Source organism: Callithrix jacchus, chromosome 4 (assembly GCF_049354715.1).
Source record: "Callithrix jacchus isolate 240 chromosome 4, calJac240_pri, whole genome shotgun sequence".
NCBI classification, from domain to species: Eukaryota; Metazoa; Chordata; class Mammalia; order Primates; family Cebidae; genus Callithrix; species Callithrix jacchus.
In genome coordinates this window covers 12,408,689-12,427,052 of record NC_133505.1, presented here as the reverse complement: position 1 = coordinate 12,427,052, position 18,364 = coordinate 12,408,689, and the positions used below count along the sequence as shown (strand labels likewise).

At 39.5% G+C, this 18,364-nt stretch overlaps 1 protein-coding gene across 13 annotated transcripts in view; it reads left to right on the top strand.

Moving 5' to 3' along the window:
* RNF144B (ring finger protein 144B) overlaps nt 1-18,364 on the top strand; it is a 199,771-nt gene that overhangs the window by 142,937 nt on the left and 38,470 nt on the right. For all 13 annotated transcript variants that reach the window (XM_078368255.1, XM_078368253.1, XM_078368257.1 and 10 more), the window contains one exon: nt 12,695-12,799. In XM_078368255.1, coding sequence (XP_078224381.1) covers nt 12,695-12,799 — 105 coding nt within the window. The remainder of the gene's footprint in view (nt 1-12,694; nt 12,800-18,364) is intronic.

The following is an 18,364-nucleotide window of genomic DNA, read 5'->3' as shown; positions in this document are numbered from 1 at the left end:
TGTGTCCCCAGATGACAGAAGAGATGGAAGGCAAGAGAACACCCTCTTCAACCTTGAGCACTTTTATAAGCGGGCTAATTCCATTCATGAGAGTAGGGGCTTTGTGACTTAATCACCTCCCATAGGGGTTCAATTTTGAAGGGGACACCATTATTCAAATCATAGCAATTCCAGCATTAACTTGTGCTTGCTTTGTCATATATCTCGCAGTCTATTTAGCCTGCTGTACTTTACATGGTGTAGTTTAATATTCATTCTGTGTTCTGAGGTAGAAAGTGTTTGCTTAGGTTGGCTTGAATGGTTACATTTTACTCAGATGACTAGCATAGCCATACCTCATAGTTGAAGGGGTTTCTTGAACCCTTACTAATGTGGGTTTTGTTTTGTTTTTCTGTGTTGCTGAGACCTTAAGTGCACTCTTAGAGATTCAGAAGCACTAACAGTTCAAACAGACACTCTAACAGTAGGAGGAAGAATGATGTGACAAATGAATTCAGTGGAATCTGGCTCTGCTGAATTCGTGGTATGCTTATTCTCACTGCCTGTGCTGGGTCTGTGTGCTATGGCTTTGGTGTCAGCTGAGGACTTACAGTTCTGAAGGCTAATGTTTCTTTGGAGGAAGTAGAAGGATGTAAACTTGGCAAGTCTTCTTGTTTTCTTTCTCCTGGAACAGTCAGTTGCTTTTCCGAGTATACTGTGTTATAAGATAGCACTTGGGCCAGAGGGATCTCTTTGGGACTAGTATAAAAATTGGGGCCTCCTTCTGTTAAGAAAGGCAGCACGAGTGGGACAAAGGAAAACTCCTTTGAAAGGTTAATGGATGAGTGATTGAATTACTCAAATTGGAAGCATATTTTTCCAATGCTAGTGCCGGTTCACTGCTCTGATTGGAATGTTCCTCCATTTTGGCAAATTTATTTGGCTTTCTTGTGAAGGCTGCGCAGGGCGGCAGCATTTCCAATGGGTTTATCTTCAGAGCCATTTCTGTCATGGAGTTTCTTAATTTAGATATTTCATGATCACTTGAGATAAAGATAGAAGTATTTGATCACTGTTGCTTGGTGGGAACTGGAGGTACTTTTGATTGGAGTCCAGATTTAATTTCCCATATTGAATGACTGTTCTCAAACTTACAAGGTGGATCTTAGTAATTTTTTCCAAAAAAAGTAACAGCACTATTTTGGGCTAAAGTATTTAAAGGCTCTCAATCAGAGTTTTAAATTTTGCATATGTAATTTCCCCCTTAAGCTTAGTTTGCTGTTTCTTTTGGAACTAGCTGAATGCATATTTCCTCCATGGAGAGGTTGGGTAGAAAAGAGTGATGAGGGACATAGAAGTATCTTCCCTGATTAGAATGGAGGGCATGGATGGTAATGAACTAGTGGCGCTTAGACTTGGTTGCAAATGGGAATTGCTTCAATAGTTTAAAAATAGCAAGGTGGCAGAATATAAGGTCAATGTACAAAATTGTATTTCCATACAGTAGTAAGAAATATGGTAATTGCATTATTAAGAAAATAATTCAATTTACAATAGCATTAAAATTTATCCCTGTTTAGTATGAAATTCTCTAAAAACTGCAAAATGCTCTAAAAAGAAATTTTAAAAGACTAAACAGAAGATATCCCATCTTCATGGATTAGAAGACTTGTTAAGGTTGCAATACTCCCCAAATAGATCTACAGATTCAACACACTTCTCATAAAAATGCCAACTAAATTCTAGGCTTATCCTAAAATCCCTATGGAAGTTTGAGCAACCTAGCATAGTGAAACAATCTGGAAAAAGAACAGAGTTGGAGAGATCACTTCCTGATTTCAAAACTGATTACAGAGTAATGGTAATCAAAACGTTGTGGTACTGTCATGAGAATGGGTAGATAGATCAATGGAATATAATTGAAAGCCCATAAATAAATAAATAAATCTTATTTTTTGCCACTTGATTTTCAAAAGGGTGCCAAGACAATTCAAGGAGGAAATAAATGTTTTTCAGCAAATGGTGCTCGACAACTGGATATCTTTTTGCAAAAGAATCAAGAATTAAGATATCTATAATCTTCCTCATACCACAGACAAACATTAACAAAAAAGGACCATCCACCTAAATACCACAGCTAAAACTATGCAACTCTTACAAGAAGAAAATATAGGAAAATAGAAAAATTTTCATGATCTTGCATTAGGCAAGACATTATTAGATGTGTCATCAAAAGTATAAGCAACAAAAGAAAAACTAGATAAATTGGACTTCACAAAAAAAGACTTTTATGCTTCAATGGACATCATCAAGGAAGTTAGAAGATAACTCACAGAATGGGAGGAAATACTTGCAAATCATATCTCATAAGGGATACAGCTAGAATATATAAAGAATTCTTACAACTCAGTAATAAAGACACAAATAACTCAGTTACAAATGGATAAAGTATAGATAGTTCTGAATAGCGAGTTCTTCAGAGATGATGTACAAATTACCAGTAAGCATGTGAAAAGATGCTCAAAATAACTAGCCAACAGGGAAATGCAAATCAAAGCCACAGTGATATTCAACTTCACATTAAGATGGCTATAAAGAAAAAGACAGAAATAAGTTTTGGTGATAATTTAAAGAAGTTGAAACTCTCATACACTGCTGGTGGGAATGGAAAATGATTAATTGCATTGGAAAATTGTCTAGCAGTTCCTCTAAAGGCAAAGTTAGAGTTACCATATACCACACTCACTCCTAGGTATATGTCCAAGAGAAATGAAAATATATGTCCATGTGAAAACTTGCTCATAGCAGCATAATTCATAATAGCCCACAAGTGGAAACAACCCAAATGTCCGTCAACTGATGAAAGAATAAATAAAATGTGGTGTATTTACATGGTAGTATACTAGTCAGTAATAAAAATAAATGGACAAATACATGCTACAACATGTATGAATCTCGAAACATTATGTTAAGTGAAAGAAACCACTCACAAGGGACCACACGTTGTATGATTCCATTTATGTGAAATGTAGAGAATAGGAAAATCCATAGATACAGAAAGTGAATGGTGGTTGCCTAGGGCTGTGCATGAAGGATCTGGGGGAGAAATGGGGAACATGTACTAATGGGCATAGAGTTTCTTTTGGGATTATGAAATGTTCTAAAATCAAATCTGGTGATAGTTGCACACTGTGAATATACTAAAAATACTGAATTGTACACTTTAGATGGGTGCATTGTATGGGTATGTGAATTATATCTCCATTATGGGTATCTGAATGATATCTCAATAAAACTTATTTATGACATATATATAATACATATTATATATAATAATACTTATTATATATATAATATAAACTGACACCTGGGTCCTTCTCTTAGAGAGTCTGAATTAATTGGTCTGTGTATGGTCTGGGCATTCGACTTCTGGAAACCTCCCCAGATAATTTTATTATAAACAGCTGATGTGGAGAATCTTAACCTGGGTTTTGGTTCTTAAAAGTACGGTTTGTGTGCTAGAGGCACCAACAAGACCTGGGAACTTACAAGGAGGGCGAAATCTCAGACCCCACCCAAGATCTACTGAATCTGAATTGGCATTTTTGATGGGATCCTCAAGTGACTTGGGTGGACATTCAAATCTGAGACCCATTGTCAGTAAGGTAGTTGAATAGTATGGCAGGCGAATGTTATCTATGAAGTTCCTTATCCTCTGTCCATCCACCCCTCCTCCTCCTGCCAATGGATTTTTATTAAGGATACCCTTCCCAGTACTCTCTCTTATCTTCCAGTGTTTCTTCTCTATAAAAACACACCAGCCTTAGACCATTTTCTTTGGGGGCACTGCTCTCTGCTAAGGAACCACTGGCCTATTGGGATATATTGTCTTGAGAGCAAAGAGGCAGTGGACCAGCACAATTGGTTCTACATAAGAAATGAGGTGATCCAGGAAGAAAGTGTAGAAAGACGAGAGTTTAGGGCCTTTCCTGAAATTCTAACATTTAAAAGTCGAGTAGAGGAAAATGCAGAAGATTGAGAAAGAATGACTAGAGAGGAAGAATGAAAACCAAAAGGGCATGGAATCCTGAAGACCAGGGGAAGAAAGGTTTTGAGAAGGTCGGTGTGGTTAACTGTGTGCTGTTGAGAGGCTGGGAAGGAAGAAACGTGTGCTGGGTTCAGTGGCCTAGAGCCGCTTCAGTCGAGTGTTGGGGAGGGATTGGGATGGGATTGGTGAAGGAGTGAGGGAAGAGAACTCTTTCAAACATTTGATTGTGAAGAGCTGAGGAATGAAGAAGGCAGTGTCCAGCCAGGAAGAGGAGCGAGGGAAGGCTGTTGTTCCTTGCTGTTTATTATGACTTTTCTTTGATAAGGATATTTTGAACATGTTCAAGTATAGACAGGACAAAATTCAAAACATAGGAAAGAAAACATAAGAATAGGTAAATTTCTTGAAAGGCAGGAGGAGATGGGAACCGGAAAAGCAGAGTTGGCTCCTATGTGTCAAGAAAAGAGGAACAGAGGATGGAGGTGTGTGTGGGTGAGTTTATGTTTCAGTTGTCAGAGGTGAAGGAGCTTGGCCACAAAGCTGAGCACAGACTGAGTATCCCTTATCCAAAATGGTTGGGACCAGTAGTGTTTGGGGTTTCTGATTTTGGGGGGGGGGGAATATTTGTATTATACTTACTGGTCTACTGTCTCTAATCTGAAAATCTGTAGTCCAAAATCTCCAATAAGCATTTTCCTTTGAGTACCATATTGGTGCTTAAAAAGTCTTGGATTTTGAAGCATTTCAGATTAGGATTTTGGATTTTCAGATTAGGGATACTCAGCATGTAAGTGCTGGATTCACGCTTCCAACTCCCAGAGAAGCCTGACTGTCTACTATGAGCCAGGTCCTGTGATTAGGTGCTTCTAGGGGAAATGAAGAGGAGCAGATATGGCTGGGTGCGGTGGCTCAAGCCTGTAATCCCAGCACTTTGGGAGGCCGAGGCGGGTGGATCACCAGGTCAAGAGATCGAGACCATAGTGGTCAACCTGGTGAAACCCCGTCTCTACTAAAAATACAAAAATTAGCTGGGCATGGTGGCCTGTGCCTGTAATCCCAGCTACTCGGGAGGCTGAGGCAGGAGAATTGCCTGAATCCAGGAGGCGGAGGTTGCGCCATTGCACTCTAGCCTGGGTAACAAAAGTGAAACTCCATCTCAAAAAAAAAAAAAAAAAAAAAGAGGAGCAGATGTTATCTAGATCCTGAAGGAGCATTTAGGCTGTAGAGGAGGCAGGCAAGTTGATAGTCATTTGCAATGCAGCATTGCTCACGTGTACAATAAACACCTGGTGTTACCTATGGTCATCATAGGAAGATTGGCAAGTAGAGGAGGAAAAGCCAAGTCTTCGGGAGAATTTGGGGAGGGGAGGGAGGTTGGATCGTTTATAAAATTCTCTCTGGATAGTCCAATATTCTGATGTGTCCCTAAGTGAGAAGGCAATACCACCAGTCTCACTGCTATTGAGAATAATTTCGTTCTCCCTCCTTTTGATGGTTTATGTGGCTTCCTTTTGAAGGGTAAAAGAATTGGAACTTAGTATCAAACTATTTTAAAATTTCCTTTATTAGAGCCTTAATAAAACATACAAACATGGCATAAGGGACTATATAAGCATATTTAGGCATATATCACTTAAACAATAAGAACACCACAATAAACATACAAACTGAATATTGATTAAAATTACAGACCAATAAGGCCAGGTGCAGTGGCTCATGCCTGAAATTTTAGCACTGTGGCAGGCTGAAGCAGACAGATCCCTTGAGTTCAGGAGTTCAAGACCAACCTGGGCAACATGGTAAAATGCTGTCTCAACCAAAAATACAAAAAATTAGCCTGGCATGGTGGTGTACACCTGTGGTCCCAGCTACTCAGAGGCTGAGGTGGGAGGATTGCTTGACCCCAGGAGGCGGAGGCTGCAGTGAGCCGAGATCATATCACTTCACCCCAGCCTGGGTGACAGAGTGAGACCCCATCTCAAAAAACAAAATCAAATAAAATTACAGACCAATAAAATTAAAGTTAACATTAATATGATGAGTGATGTTTAACTTTGATTAAATTGCTTTTTCCAGTTAGGCTCTGGGTTTGGCATGTTCCAGTGACTAAGTGGTAATTCGATGATCTTGTCATGTTCCTCTGTTGGAATCACTAAAATCTGTGACATGTTCAGCATTCACAGGGCCCAGATTCTTCTCTTCATTTTTCATTTTCCTGTGGCAATGATGCCACCTCTACCTGGCAAAGCAGATGGCAACACAGACCCAGGGTTAGTACAGAAAGTGGGTGGAAATAGGGAGTATCCTGAGATGGTCCCAGGCATGCTTTTATTAAGAGCATTGAACAAACATAAATTGGGGGAAATCTTGCCATGTAGAACTCTTAGGTTCCCAAGAATACACCCTTGCACCCAGTTTGAAAAATACAGTATGAGCTGGGTCTTAGGGTGCTATGAGAGCAGATGGGCTGGGTGTACTGCCACACTAGGGGATGAGGCAGGGAAGGCTTCTGGAATAAAAGAGCTGAGGGATGAGAACTGTCAAACTAAGGTCTCTTTTAAAATGTGCTTATTTATGGCTTGTGTGATTTTGTGCTTTTCCCTTTAATCATTTGGTGCCAGGTTTCCTATCAGTCCTCTCATGTCTTATGTGGTTGGCAAACACCTGCAAGAGGAAGGTTGGTCCCCATCAGTAATCTCATATTAGTAAAGAAAAGCCAAGGCATCTGAAAGGGGTTGTGTAAGAAAAATTTTAGGATCAGACTATACCAGGAAGCAGCTTCCTGCCTAGCTACAGATTGTTAATTTGCTTGAATTTTTTCAAACCAGGATGCTTTTGGTGTGTTGGATAGGCTTTTGATTAGGGAGAGATACTGTCTTGAGTTGTACTTATAATTTAACACAACGGCATCTAACAAAGGCAGCTTTATTCTTGGATCATGTATAGAGATCATAGTCTGAAGTGGAATGAACAGAATATTGGCCTCAATGTGAGATGTTATGTAGAACACACTGGAGACATTGTGTTCTGAGGCAGGCGAATGTGAGTCTACATTTTATGGAATGTCTACTTCAATGTTTGCTTTGTACCTAGAATGATAAAAAGCAAAACAGGTACCCAGGACCTGTCTGGATTTTGGCCTTTAGGCACATTCCGCCTCATCACCTTCCTTCCCACTTGGCTGAGCTATGGATAAGAAAACCTCTGTCAGTAGTTCACCAACTCGGCTTCAAGCCAGGTGGGCTGACAGTCCTCTTCTGATCACAGGACCCCAGTACCTGCATCCAGAAGCGTCTAAGATCCTGGAAGTCAATTTATATTTTCAATGAATAGACCACTTGTGGCTAACATCTGTAATCCCAGCACTTTGGGAAGCTGAGGCAGCAGGATCCTTTGAGCCCCCACGAGTTTTGAGACCAGCCTGCCTGGGCAACATAGACAGACCCTATATCAATCAATCAATCAATCAATCAATTGCTGAGTGTGGTGGCAGGCATCTGTAGCCTCAGCTACTGGGGAGCTGAGGTGGGAAGATCACTGAGCCCAGGAGTTTGAGGTTGCAATAAGCCATAATTGTGCCACTGCACCCTGGGCAACAGAGCAAAACCCTGTCTCTGAAAAAATAAAACAAATAAAAAAAATCAGCTAACAGTGCTCATTACCTCCTTCCTCTCAGCAGTACCTATTCTCCTCTTACCTATTCACTCCACCCTCTTGAGGCTTTTCTAAGGTTCCTGTTAGTCTGTGGATTTTCATTTCTGCATGCCTGCCTATTCAGAAACATCCGTTCCATTCTCCAATTAGACTTTAATTCAACGGCATCTAACAAAGACAGCTTTATTCTTGGATCGTGTGTAGAGATCATAGTCTGAAGTGGAATAAACAGAATATTGGCCTCAATGTGAGATGATGCATACCTCTTTTTACTCTTCAGAGTGAATGGGGGACTCTCCATTTCCCTGAGAGCAGCCTAGTCAGGTGATATTGTCCCATTTTATAAATGACAGCACCGTAGCTAGAGAGGTTAATGACTTCCTCAATATGCAGAGGAGACTTTGGAGTTTGTGCTTCAACCTGGATGGTTAGAATCCAGTTCCATTGGCTATTCATTATAATGCTTTATGTTTTCTTAGAAAAAAAAAAAAAAACCTTTTAGAAAGGTACAATCTAGTGATAGAGAATGAGGAACTATATAGGAAGTTTTTAAAAATATGCCTATATTCCCTGCCCACTCCTGTGATTTGTTCCTGGGTGGGTACATAGTAGCTCTGTCTTAACACTGTGACCCTTTTTCCATGTCCATCATAATAGGTGAGAACGCCTTATATGAAGAATGCCCATGACTTTGGTACATTGGAAACTAATACCCTTGAAAGGGGTCTAGGAGAAACCTGTTTCTGAGAGGATTCCATTGCATACAAATTATAGACTCTCAGAGTTGGAAGAGACAATGCAAGTCATCTGGTTCACCAGGCGTTTGATGGTTAAATTTGTGGTTAGATCTCATATGAATCTTTAAGTTGTGAAGTGAGTTTGACGAACAATCCTTGTTATTTTGCATGACGCTTCATGGCCTAAAAATAATTCTGTGTTTTACCAAACTAAGTAAAGTGTTGACTATTCCAAAGAAAAAGGTTTTTTTTTTTTCCCTTGGGTCATCTTGGTTTTTGAGATGTTCTACTTGAAACATTTTTCTTGCAATTTGTTACCTGTTAAGAAAATTGCATATTTAAATATCTATCGAATACTTAGTAAATGTAATTTTCAAAATGTGACTAAGTGATGGTAGTTTTATTTTTAGTATTTATTTTATTTTGCCATTCTTGCATTGCTATAATCTGTTTTTATTTTCCGTTTCTCTCTTTATAAGCTAGATGCTAGTTTTTTCTCTACAATTGTTAACCATTTACCTATGTTTTGTATGACAGGCACATGTGATTCATGTGAATGTTTTCAGTTATTTTGCACTTTTTAGCCAGAGATACGGAAGAAGAGAGGGACAGTCTGAGATTAAATATTTTAGTGAAAGTTAATGGATGGCATATAAGAAACCTGGGTACTTGAAAATTCAGTAAGAAGCAGTAACTGGGGCCGGTTGTCTTCCCTCTGCCTTTGAATAGGAAGGCATGCCCACACTGGTGGAGTTTCAAGTGCCTGTGCTGTAGGGTCACTTAGCAACCTGCTCTTGCAAATCTCTATCTTGAACCAGTGTTTCTTAGCATTAAAAACAAAGGGTGTATGTGCTTAAACCCTGGAGTCAGTGTACAGAGCTCTAATTTCTCACTGAAAATCATGGGTCACATAATATTGTGGCCAGGAGAGTGCTTACAGGAAGTTTCAAAATTCATTAAGTTGATATATTGCAGTCTGTAGTGCACCTAGGAACATCGCATTATTAGTAAGAGGCATACCCATTTTAAGCTCTTGGGAAGGTGTATATTTCAACTTAACACATTTGTAGTTATATTTGAAATGAACATGTTTGCCTGTAAAGACTCACATAGTATCTTTAGTTCCTATTTAATGCTAAGCTTATGCTGTAGATCCAAATATTTCTAAGAAGAGCCTTGCATAGAGGCACCTGGAATATTCTGTTACAAATATCTGTTCAGTCTACACAGCTTCTCCACCTTAAGTGGTTTCACAGGTCCATTGCAGGGAGTGGAGAAAGGCTATCTCAGAAGGCCAAAGGATTAGCATTTCCCCCCAAAGTCTTTGATGGGAAGTCTAAGACCAGGAGAAGAGGAGTAATAACATGACCCATTATTATGTAATTTGCAAATTCATGAAGGGCTTCCATATATAAATTTTGTGTGTGTGTGTGTGTGTGTGTGTGTGTGTGTGTGTGTGTGTGTTAAACCCTGTGAGGTAACTGTAACAGATATTATTGTCCCTACTTTTTAAATTAAGGGAGGCAAGTCTAGGTCATAGGCTAAGTCATTTTCCCATTGTCACCTAGTAAAGTGGGTCCTTCACCCAGGTATTATGATCTGAAGCCCTTTGCACTGTTGACTTTGTTTTCCTCAAACACCTTCCCCTTGAGCCTGGAGACCATACCTTTCCATCTTTTACTTAACTTTCTTTAAGTGGCTGCCGGGGGTCAGAGGCAAGATCAAGGCAGTAACAACGGAACAGGTGTGCCTGATGGAAGGCTGAGATGTCCTCAGAAGCAGAACAGGATGGACGGGCTTTCACGTTGTTTATTCATTTGTCCCTGGCATGACACTCCTTTTGGTGAGCCGCCCTGACTGTTCCCCTGGGGGATCTCCTGGCCATTGACGTTCTTCCCCATATTTCCTTGCTGCTGCTCTCTTCTATGTCCCATTGCTGCTGCTGGATACCATGTTTGGCACAGTGAATCCTAGAGTGAGCGATTTTTTTCACCCTTCTATTGAACAAGAAAGTCAAGGTTAAAACACAGTATCTATATGGTGGTCAAGTGCAAGGGAGGAGTGACTATGGAGGATCCCTGTTCCCAGATAAGATACCTTCTATTCCTCAGTTTATACTAAATCATGAGCATTTGTTCGTGTCTTTTAAATATCATTTGAAGACATTTTTCATGATTCTGCACAGTCTATCGCATAAATTTAGCAACATTTATTTAAATGTTATATTTTTAGGATTTAGGTTATTTTCTAGTTTTTGCTGTGATGAATATTGTAGAAAAAATTAACTCTTTGGAGAAGAAAACTGTTATCTATTTGAAGAGATACAAATCTGGTTTAAATGGTTTGCCCTAGTCATTGATTCAGCAATACATTGTAACAGCCATTTACAGTCAGGTAAACAGGTGACTGTTTTTCTGAAGTAATATAATAGTGATATTAGTTTTATTTGCAGAGGGAGAAATGAGTAAAGATGGTCAATAACAGGGGTAGGTTTCACAATTACATCGTCAGCATTCTGACCCTAGAATTTTACTTTTGGTTTTTGCTTTTATAAAAGGTCGGTGCAGCAGAAATTTTTCAGTGCAGCAAGTTGATACGTAAATGTATAAATTTTAAAACTCTAAACCCAGTTGTAAATAATCACCACTTTGTAAAAGTCGTTGCTTCATTGGCTGGCTTATGTATTTTTGGTAAAATGTACTCAGCAAACATTTGAGCTTGACTGTTTTGGTCATGCATGTAGAAGGGGTTTACCAATTATAAGCAAATTAGTAGAAGTTGAAGAACCAATTTTGGATTACTTAGAGGTTTATTTCCTGGACGTTTTGCCTTCAATTTCTTGTGGGTGTGTGCGGATGGGTAGAGAGGAACAGGGGGAGGTGTTAGAGGTTTCCATAAAGCTGTCAGTCCCTCTCCTAACTTCGAAGTCAGACTCCCATCTCCACCCACTGTCCAACATCCAGACACAACAGGCAATGAGCAGATCAACTTTGTTTCTGATGTTCTCCCTCTTCTCTCTGGATTTCTTTTTTCTTTTCTTCTCTGGGTTTCTTTTTTTAAAATTCAGTTTCTTCTCTGGGCTTCTTTTTTTCATTTAATTTTTTCTCTGGCTTCTTTATTTAAATTCAATTTCTTCTCTGGATTTCTTTTTTATATTCAATTCCTTCTCTGGGTTTCATTTTTCTATTCAATTTCTACTCTGGATTTCACTTTTCTATTCAATTTCTTCTCTGGGTTTCTTTTTATTCAATTTCTTCTTTTCCTAGGTGACCAATGTCTTTTTTTACCTCCTTAATATGGCATCCACCAAGGCCCATATTTTTGGGAAGATCTCATTGTCTTTGGGATAATGTCTTTGGGACAGTGTGTCTCATTGTCTTTGGGAAGAAAATTGTCTTTGATATCCCAGTCAGCAGGAAGTCACCTGACTTTACCAAATTTGACATTGTATTTTCCAGGTGCATTTGCTTTTAAGAGTGATCCTGGCCAGGTGTCGTGGCTCACGCCTGTAATGCCAGCACTTTGGGAGGCTGAGGTGGGCAGATCACAGGTCAGAAGTTCAAGACCAGCCTGGCAAATATGGTGAAACCCTGTGTCTACTAAAAATACAAACAAAACAAAACAAAACAAAACAGCCAGGCATGGTGACGGGTGCCTGTAATCCCAGCTACTTGGCAGGCTGAGGCAGGAGAATCGCTTGAACCAGGGAGGTGGAGGTTGCAGTGAGCGGAGATTGCGCCACTACATTCCAGCCTGGGTGACAGACCAAGACTCCATCTCAAAAAAAAAAAGTGGTTCTAGAAATGTCCCTGTCTTAAGCTTACTTTGTGTGGCTAGCTCAGTGCAAGGGTCCCAGCATCCTGTTCTACTTTTGGGCAAACTTTGATGGAGAGAACCACTAGGTAAAAATGGAATTAAGAATTCATATAGGGTTTTTGTTTTTGTTTTTTAAAGGAGGAGGAGGCCTTTAGCATTAGAAAATAGAGTTTTTTTCTTTTCTTAATCTATAGTGGCTGAAATGTGTGAGCATAGGGAAGCCTGACTTAAATAGACTCTTAAGATGAAGTCATGCATAATTAATTGTGTGTCTCTGCATTCTTTCCAAAGTGATGGCTCTTAGTATTCACACTTGTGACAACTTACGTTTCTTGAGTATAAGAGCCTTAGGACAGCCAATTAGGGAAGAAGAGGCGGTTACTGTTCTGCTATGTAACATTTGTGCTACTGTAATGGGATGCATAATTGTCTGTTTTTTTTTTTTTTCCTTAACTTCCAGTGCCTGAAACAGTACATGCAGCTGGCAATCCGAGAGGGATGTGGGTCTCCCATCACTTGCCCTGACATGGTGTGCCTAAACCATGGGACCCTGCAGGAAGCTGAGGTATGGATGACTGCCATCATCTTCCTACTGACATTCTTTATGAGGATCTTGACTCCTTATATATTCCCTACCAGGGAGTCTAGCAACAAAATAGAGGTTAACTTTTCAAGGAGCGCTTCATTGCAACATACCTTTGGATTTTTTATACAAACTGGTAAAGCTGTCGTTTTTCTCAGTTCTATTTACATATACCATCTTGGGTGCTGAAGAAGCTTTAGAGTAGACAAAAGTGCCAGAAATAAAATTTACCAAGTGTGAAATCTGGAGGCCGATATGGTTTGGCTATTTCCTAACCCAAATCTCACCTTGAATTGTAATAATTCCCACACGTCAAGGGTGGGACCTGGTGGAGATGATTGAATCATGGGGACGGTTTCCCCCACGCTGTTTTCGCGATAGTAAGTGAGTGCTTGTGAGATCTGATGGTCTTATAAGGGGCTTTGCCTCCTTTGCTCGGCATTGCTCCTTGCTGTGGCTGTGTGAAGAAGGATATGTTTGCTTCCCCTTCTACCATGATTGTAAGTTTCCTGAGGCCTTCCCAGCTCTGCGGAACTATAAGTAAACTAAATAACAAGTCTTGGGTATATCTTCATAGCAGTGTGAGCATGGACTGATACAGAGGCTGAATAGTGAGTGGTCTTGTACATTGTAATGCCCTAAAGATTATAAATAGACTATGGATTAGCCACAGTTATGGAAAATATAAACAATTATGATTCCACAGTGATAGCCTGAGTTGAACCATTTCCAAAGAGCAGATACCTTTCAATTGATCTGTGTCAGGCATCTGAAATGTCTTTTTTTGAGTGAGTTCTCTCATTTTGTTAAGACACTGATTTTTCTCCTTTTGTTTGTTCAATCACCAGTTATTGACTTGCCTTTAAATCTGCCTTTTAATCTTCAGACTCTGCTCACTTTAAGTTAGAATATAATGAACTCTTATTCATTCTCAGGGGGTTTGTAGGCCTCTGAAATACATTCCAAGAACCTGGTGAAATCAGTTATTCATTTAGCAAACAGAGAACACCTGCTTTGCACCAGACACACTTCTAGTTGTTTTCATTGCCAGTATTCTATCTAATCCTCTCAACAGACCTCATGAAATTGGGTGTTGCTTTCAGGTAGGGAAATTGAGGCCTAGAAGGTTTAAGTAATTTACCTAAAACTGTATATCTAGAAAGTAGAAAAGAGCGAATTCTAATCCTATACTTTTTGACTACCATAATTACATGGCTTTAAGAGTAGAATTAGATTGGCCAGGTGCTGTGGCTCACACCTATAGTCCTGGCACTTTGGGAGGCCAAGGCAGGAGGATTGATTGAGTTCAGGAGTTCAAGACCAGCCTGGGCAATGTAGCAAGACTGCCCCTGCAATGTTTACAAAAATAAAAATTAGAAAATTAGCCAGGCATAGTAGTGGATGTCTGTAGTCCTAGCTACTCTGGAGATTGAGGTGAGCGGATTGCTTGAGCCCTGGAGGTCAAAGCTGCAGAGAGCCTTGATCATACCACTGCCCTCTAGCCTGGGCAATAGAGTGAGATTTCATCTCTTAAAAAAATATTGGGGTGGAGGCGGCATAGAACTAGGTAGGTAGATAGAACATATGATAAAAGACAATAATTGGCAACAAGGTGTCGATTTTAGATCTTTCCTTGCTTCTCGTGGGCATTTATTGCTATATATTTTCCTTTAGACAGTGCTTTAAATGTGTCCCAGAGATTCTGGTATGTTGTGTCTTCATTCTCGTTGGTTTCAAAGAACATCTTTATTTCTGCCTTCATTTCATTGTTTATCCGGTCAACATTCAAGAGCCAGTTGTTCAGTTTCCATGAAGTTGTGCGGTTCTGAGTTAGTTTCTGAATTCTGATTTCTAACTTGATTGCACTGTGGTCTGATAGACTGAGGTCTGTAGGGGGCACTAGGGGAGGGACAGCAGGGGGTGGGGAGTTGCGGAGGTATAACATGGGGAGAAATGCCAGATATAGGTGATGGGGAGGAAGGCAGCAAACGACATTGCCATGTATGTACCTATGCAACAATCCTACATATTCTTCACATGTACCCCCAAACCTAAAACGCAATAAAAAATATATATATATAAAAGACTTAATAATTAGAAGCTCAATTGTGTGTGTGGACACACATGTAGATGTGTGTATAGATGTATATACTGTGCATATCTACATATACTATATAGATATAGATATATTTACTGTACATGCTTCATTGTGTATAGTTATAGATATCTATACACTGTATATAGATATATAACTGTACATGCTTTATGAATATATATGCTTTTACATACATATCCTTTGCTTTGTAAGCAAAGCAGTCAGAAAGGTAGTATAGACAATTTCTAACCAATTTGTGTCTGGGCATCCTGTATTCAATTTATTGATTAGTGGATGAGTGGTACAAATGAGATATATGTGTTTTTTAGGGAAATATAAAAGGAACGTCTAGCTGTTTTGAAGTGATTTATTTTAAGGAAATCGTGGAATAACTTCTTTGGTAAAAAGGTAATATTGACTATGTAAACCCTGTGGAGAGATATATTATTGACTTTTGTAGGGTAAAAGGTATAGTGGAGAGAAATTGGACTAGTTACTAACAATATTGTTAATCTGTGTCACTTCACAATTGTTTTAAATGAGACTTAGGTATTTGGGTACATCTTTGTATGCATGATCCTTCCAGGAGAGAAGCTTCCTTTTTGACTTGCTTTTTAGGTGTCTGATGGGTCAGCAAGTGTGTCTGGCCCCGTTAGTGGAGAATAAGACAGGCCCACCAGTGCTCTTCTTATAGAACTTCTGGTCCAGCAGAGAGACAGTCAACCTAGAATGAGTCAGATAATTATAAAAGTGAAATGCGAGAAATGGGGCAGGTAACAAGAACTGTCTCTGCTGTGAAACTTGGTGAATTAATACATATAATATCTATGAAATGTAAATAAAATGAATAGCTTGGTGAAATTTCAAAACTAGCCCATGAAAGTGATTGGATTCCTGCATTCTAGACCTGCGCTGACTAATCCAGTCGCCACTAGCCACATGTGGCTATTTAAATCTAGATTGATTTAAGTGAAATGAAATTAAAATTTAGTTCAGTTATGCTAGTCAGTAACTGTTGAGTGTTGAGCAGTCACATGTGACTGATGATTACCAGACTGGGCAACACAGAATAAAGTATTTCCATCAGTGCAGAAAGTTCAGATGCATAGTGTTTTAGAATTTTCAGTAAATGGTAGCCACTAGGCACTGATGTTTTGAGGACCTAATGTTAGGTAGGGCCAGTGTGCCCACACAAGTGTATCAGGACTGGCTGTAGTCTGTCAGTTCTCTAGAACAGAGGCTAAGTAGTCTTCTCATTTTTTCTCTTTCTTTCTTTCTTTCTCTCTCTCTCTCTCTCTTTTTTTCCTGCATCCCCATCACCTATATCTGGCATTTCTCCCCATGTTATCCCTCCCCAACTCCCTACCTCCCATATCCTTCCCCTAGTCCCCCACAACAGACCCCTGGGTCTGATGCTCCCCTCCCTGTGTCCATGTGTTCTCATTGTTCAACACCCGCCTATGAGTGAGAACATGCGGTGTTTGATTTTCTGTTCTTGTGTCAGTTTGCTGAGAATGATGGTTTCCAGGTTCATCCATGTCCCTACAAAGGACATGAACTCATCATTTCTTATGGCTGCATAGTATTCTGTGGTGTATATGTGCCACATTTTCCCTGTCCAGTCTATCATCGATGAGCATTTGGGTTGGTTCCAGGTCTTTGCTATTGTAAACAGTGCCACTATGAATATATATGTGCATGTGTCCTTATAACAGAACAATTTATAATCCTTTGGATCTATACTCAGTATTGGGATTGCTGGGTGAAATGGAATTTCTGTTTCTAGGTCCTTGAGGAATCACCACCCTGTCTTCCACAATGGTCGAACTAAAATGGGATTGCTGGGTGAAATGGAATTTCTGTTTCTAGGTCCTTGAGGAATCACCACACTGTCTTCCACAATGGTCGAACTAAAAACAAAACAAAACAAAACAAAACAAAAAAACAACCACAGGGTTTTCCTTTGTTACCCATGCTGGAATACAGTGGTGCAATCGCAGCTCACTGTGGCCTCAACTTCCTGGGCTCAAGCAATCCTCCTACCTCAGCCTACCAAGTAGCTGACACTACAGATGTGTACCACTATGCCTGGCCAATTAAAAAAAAAATTTTTTTGAGGAGACAGAGTTTCCTTATGTTTTCAAGTCTGGGCTCAAGCAATCCTACTGCCTCAGCCTACCAAGTAGCTGACACTACAGATGTGTACCACTATGCCTGGCCAATTAAAAAAAAATTTTTTTTGAGGAGACAGAGTTTCCTTATGTTTTTGAGTCTGGGCTCAAGCAATCCTACTGCCTCAGCTTCCCAAAGTTCTGGGATGACAGGTGTGGACCATGACACCTGGCTTCGTATTCTTTGTATAGACGTTTTCTCCTTGTATTTTCCCCTTCCCTTGTACTCCTCGTCCTGTCCTCACTCTGTACCTTCTCTGTCCTTCTGGTTCTCTTTATCCAGTTTTACTCTAATAGCAATTTTACTTTTAGACTGTATTAAAACCAGACAAACACAAAATGAGTCTTAAAAATTACAAAAGGATATTAGAGAAAAAAAAAAGAACAAAAACATGTTCCAAACTAAATTGTGGTACTTCTTAAGTTTTCAAAAGTCTTTTTCTCATTAGAGGAGTAGGAAGACACTTCAGGGCATTGATGAACTATTTCTCTGCTCATTGATCTTGCTAAGAGTCTGGCTGTAGATGGGCATAAATATATACGAATAAAATGTTATCTATCAACTTGCTACTGTTTTTTTTTCAGTGATAAAAATATGTGGTAGTGGTGATTGATAATCATTTTGAATTGAGAATGGAATAGGAAATTATATTGGAGATAATGGGTAGGTGCATCAGTTTACATAGGCCTCCTCCTTTGAAAGTGAATACCACACACACATGAATTGCACTGTACCCCCTTCTTTTCTAACTTGCTTTGGATCAAGATTTTATTGTATACAGTTATTACATGTGGCTTATAATCTATGTATTATTGAGTATACCACAGTGAGGTTCATTTATGTATGCTTGACTAGGTTCTGTCTCCATGACTACTTCCTTCAGCCTTTAAATAAATGTTTAATTACATAGGTGACACATAAATATACTTTGGTTGTTAAAAATAATTCTGATTTAAGGCTGGTTCCCTTTGTCCTGCTGCTATTTTTATTACAGCCTGTGATTCTTCATTGTCTTAACAAATGCATTTACGCCTAACATTTCTTCATCTTCAAAGGATGGCAGGAATGCAAGCTCTTTTCTCTGAGTGCTTCCTTGTATAGGTCTAGCTTACAGAATTGGCTGTGCTCCATGTATCTGCCTTCTTGATTTTTCCAAATGGGCTCAGCTGTGATTATGCCTCCTAACTTTTATTTATGAAGAGTAGCCTCCTTAGTGACACAGTTAATGCCCAGTTCAAGTTCAGTTTGACCCTCAGTGTCCATGGGTTCTGCATGTGGGG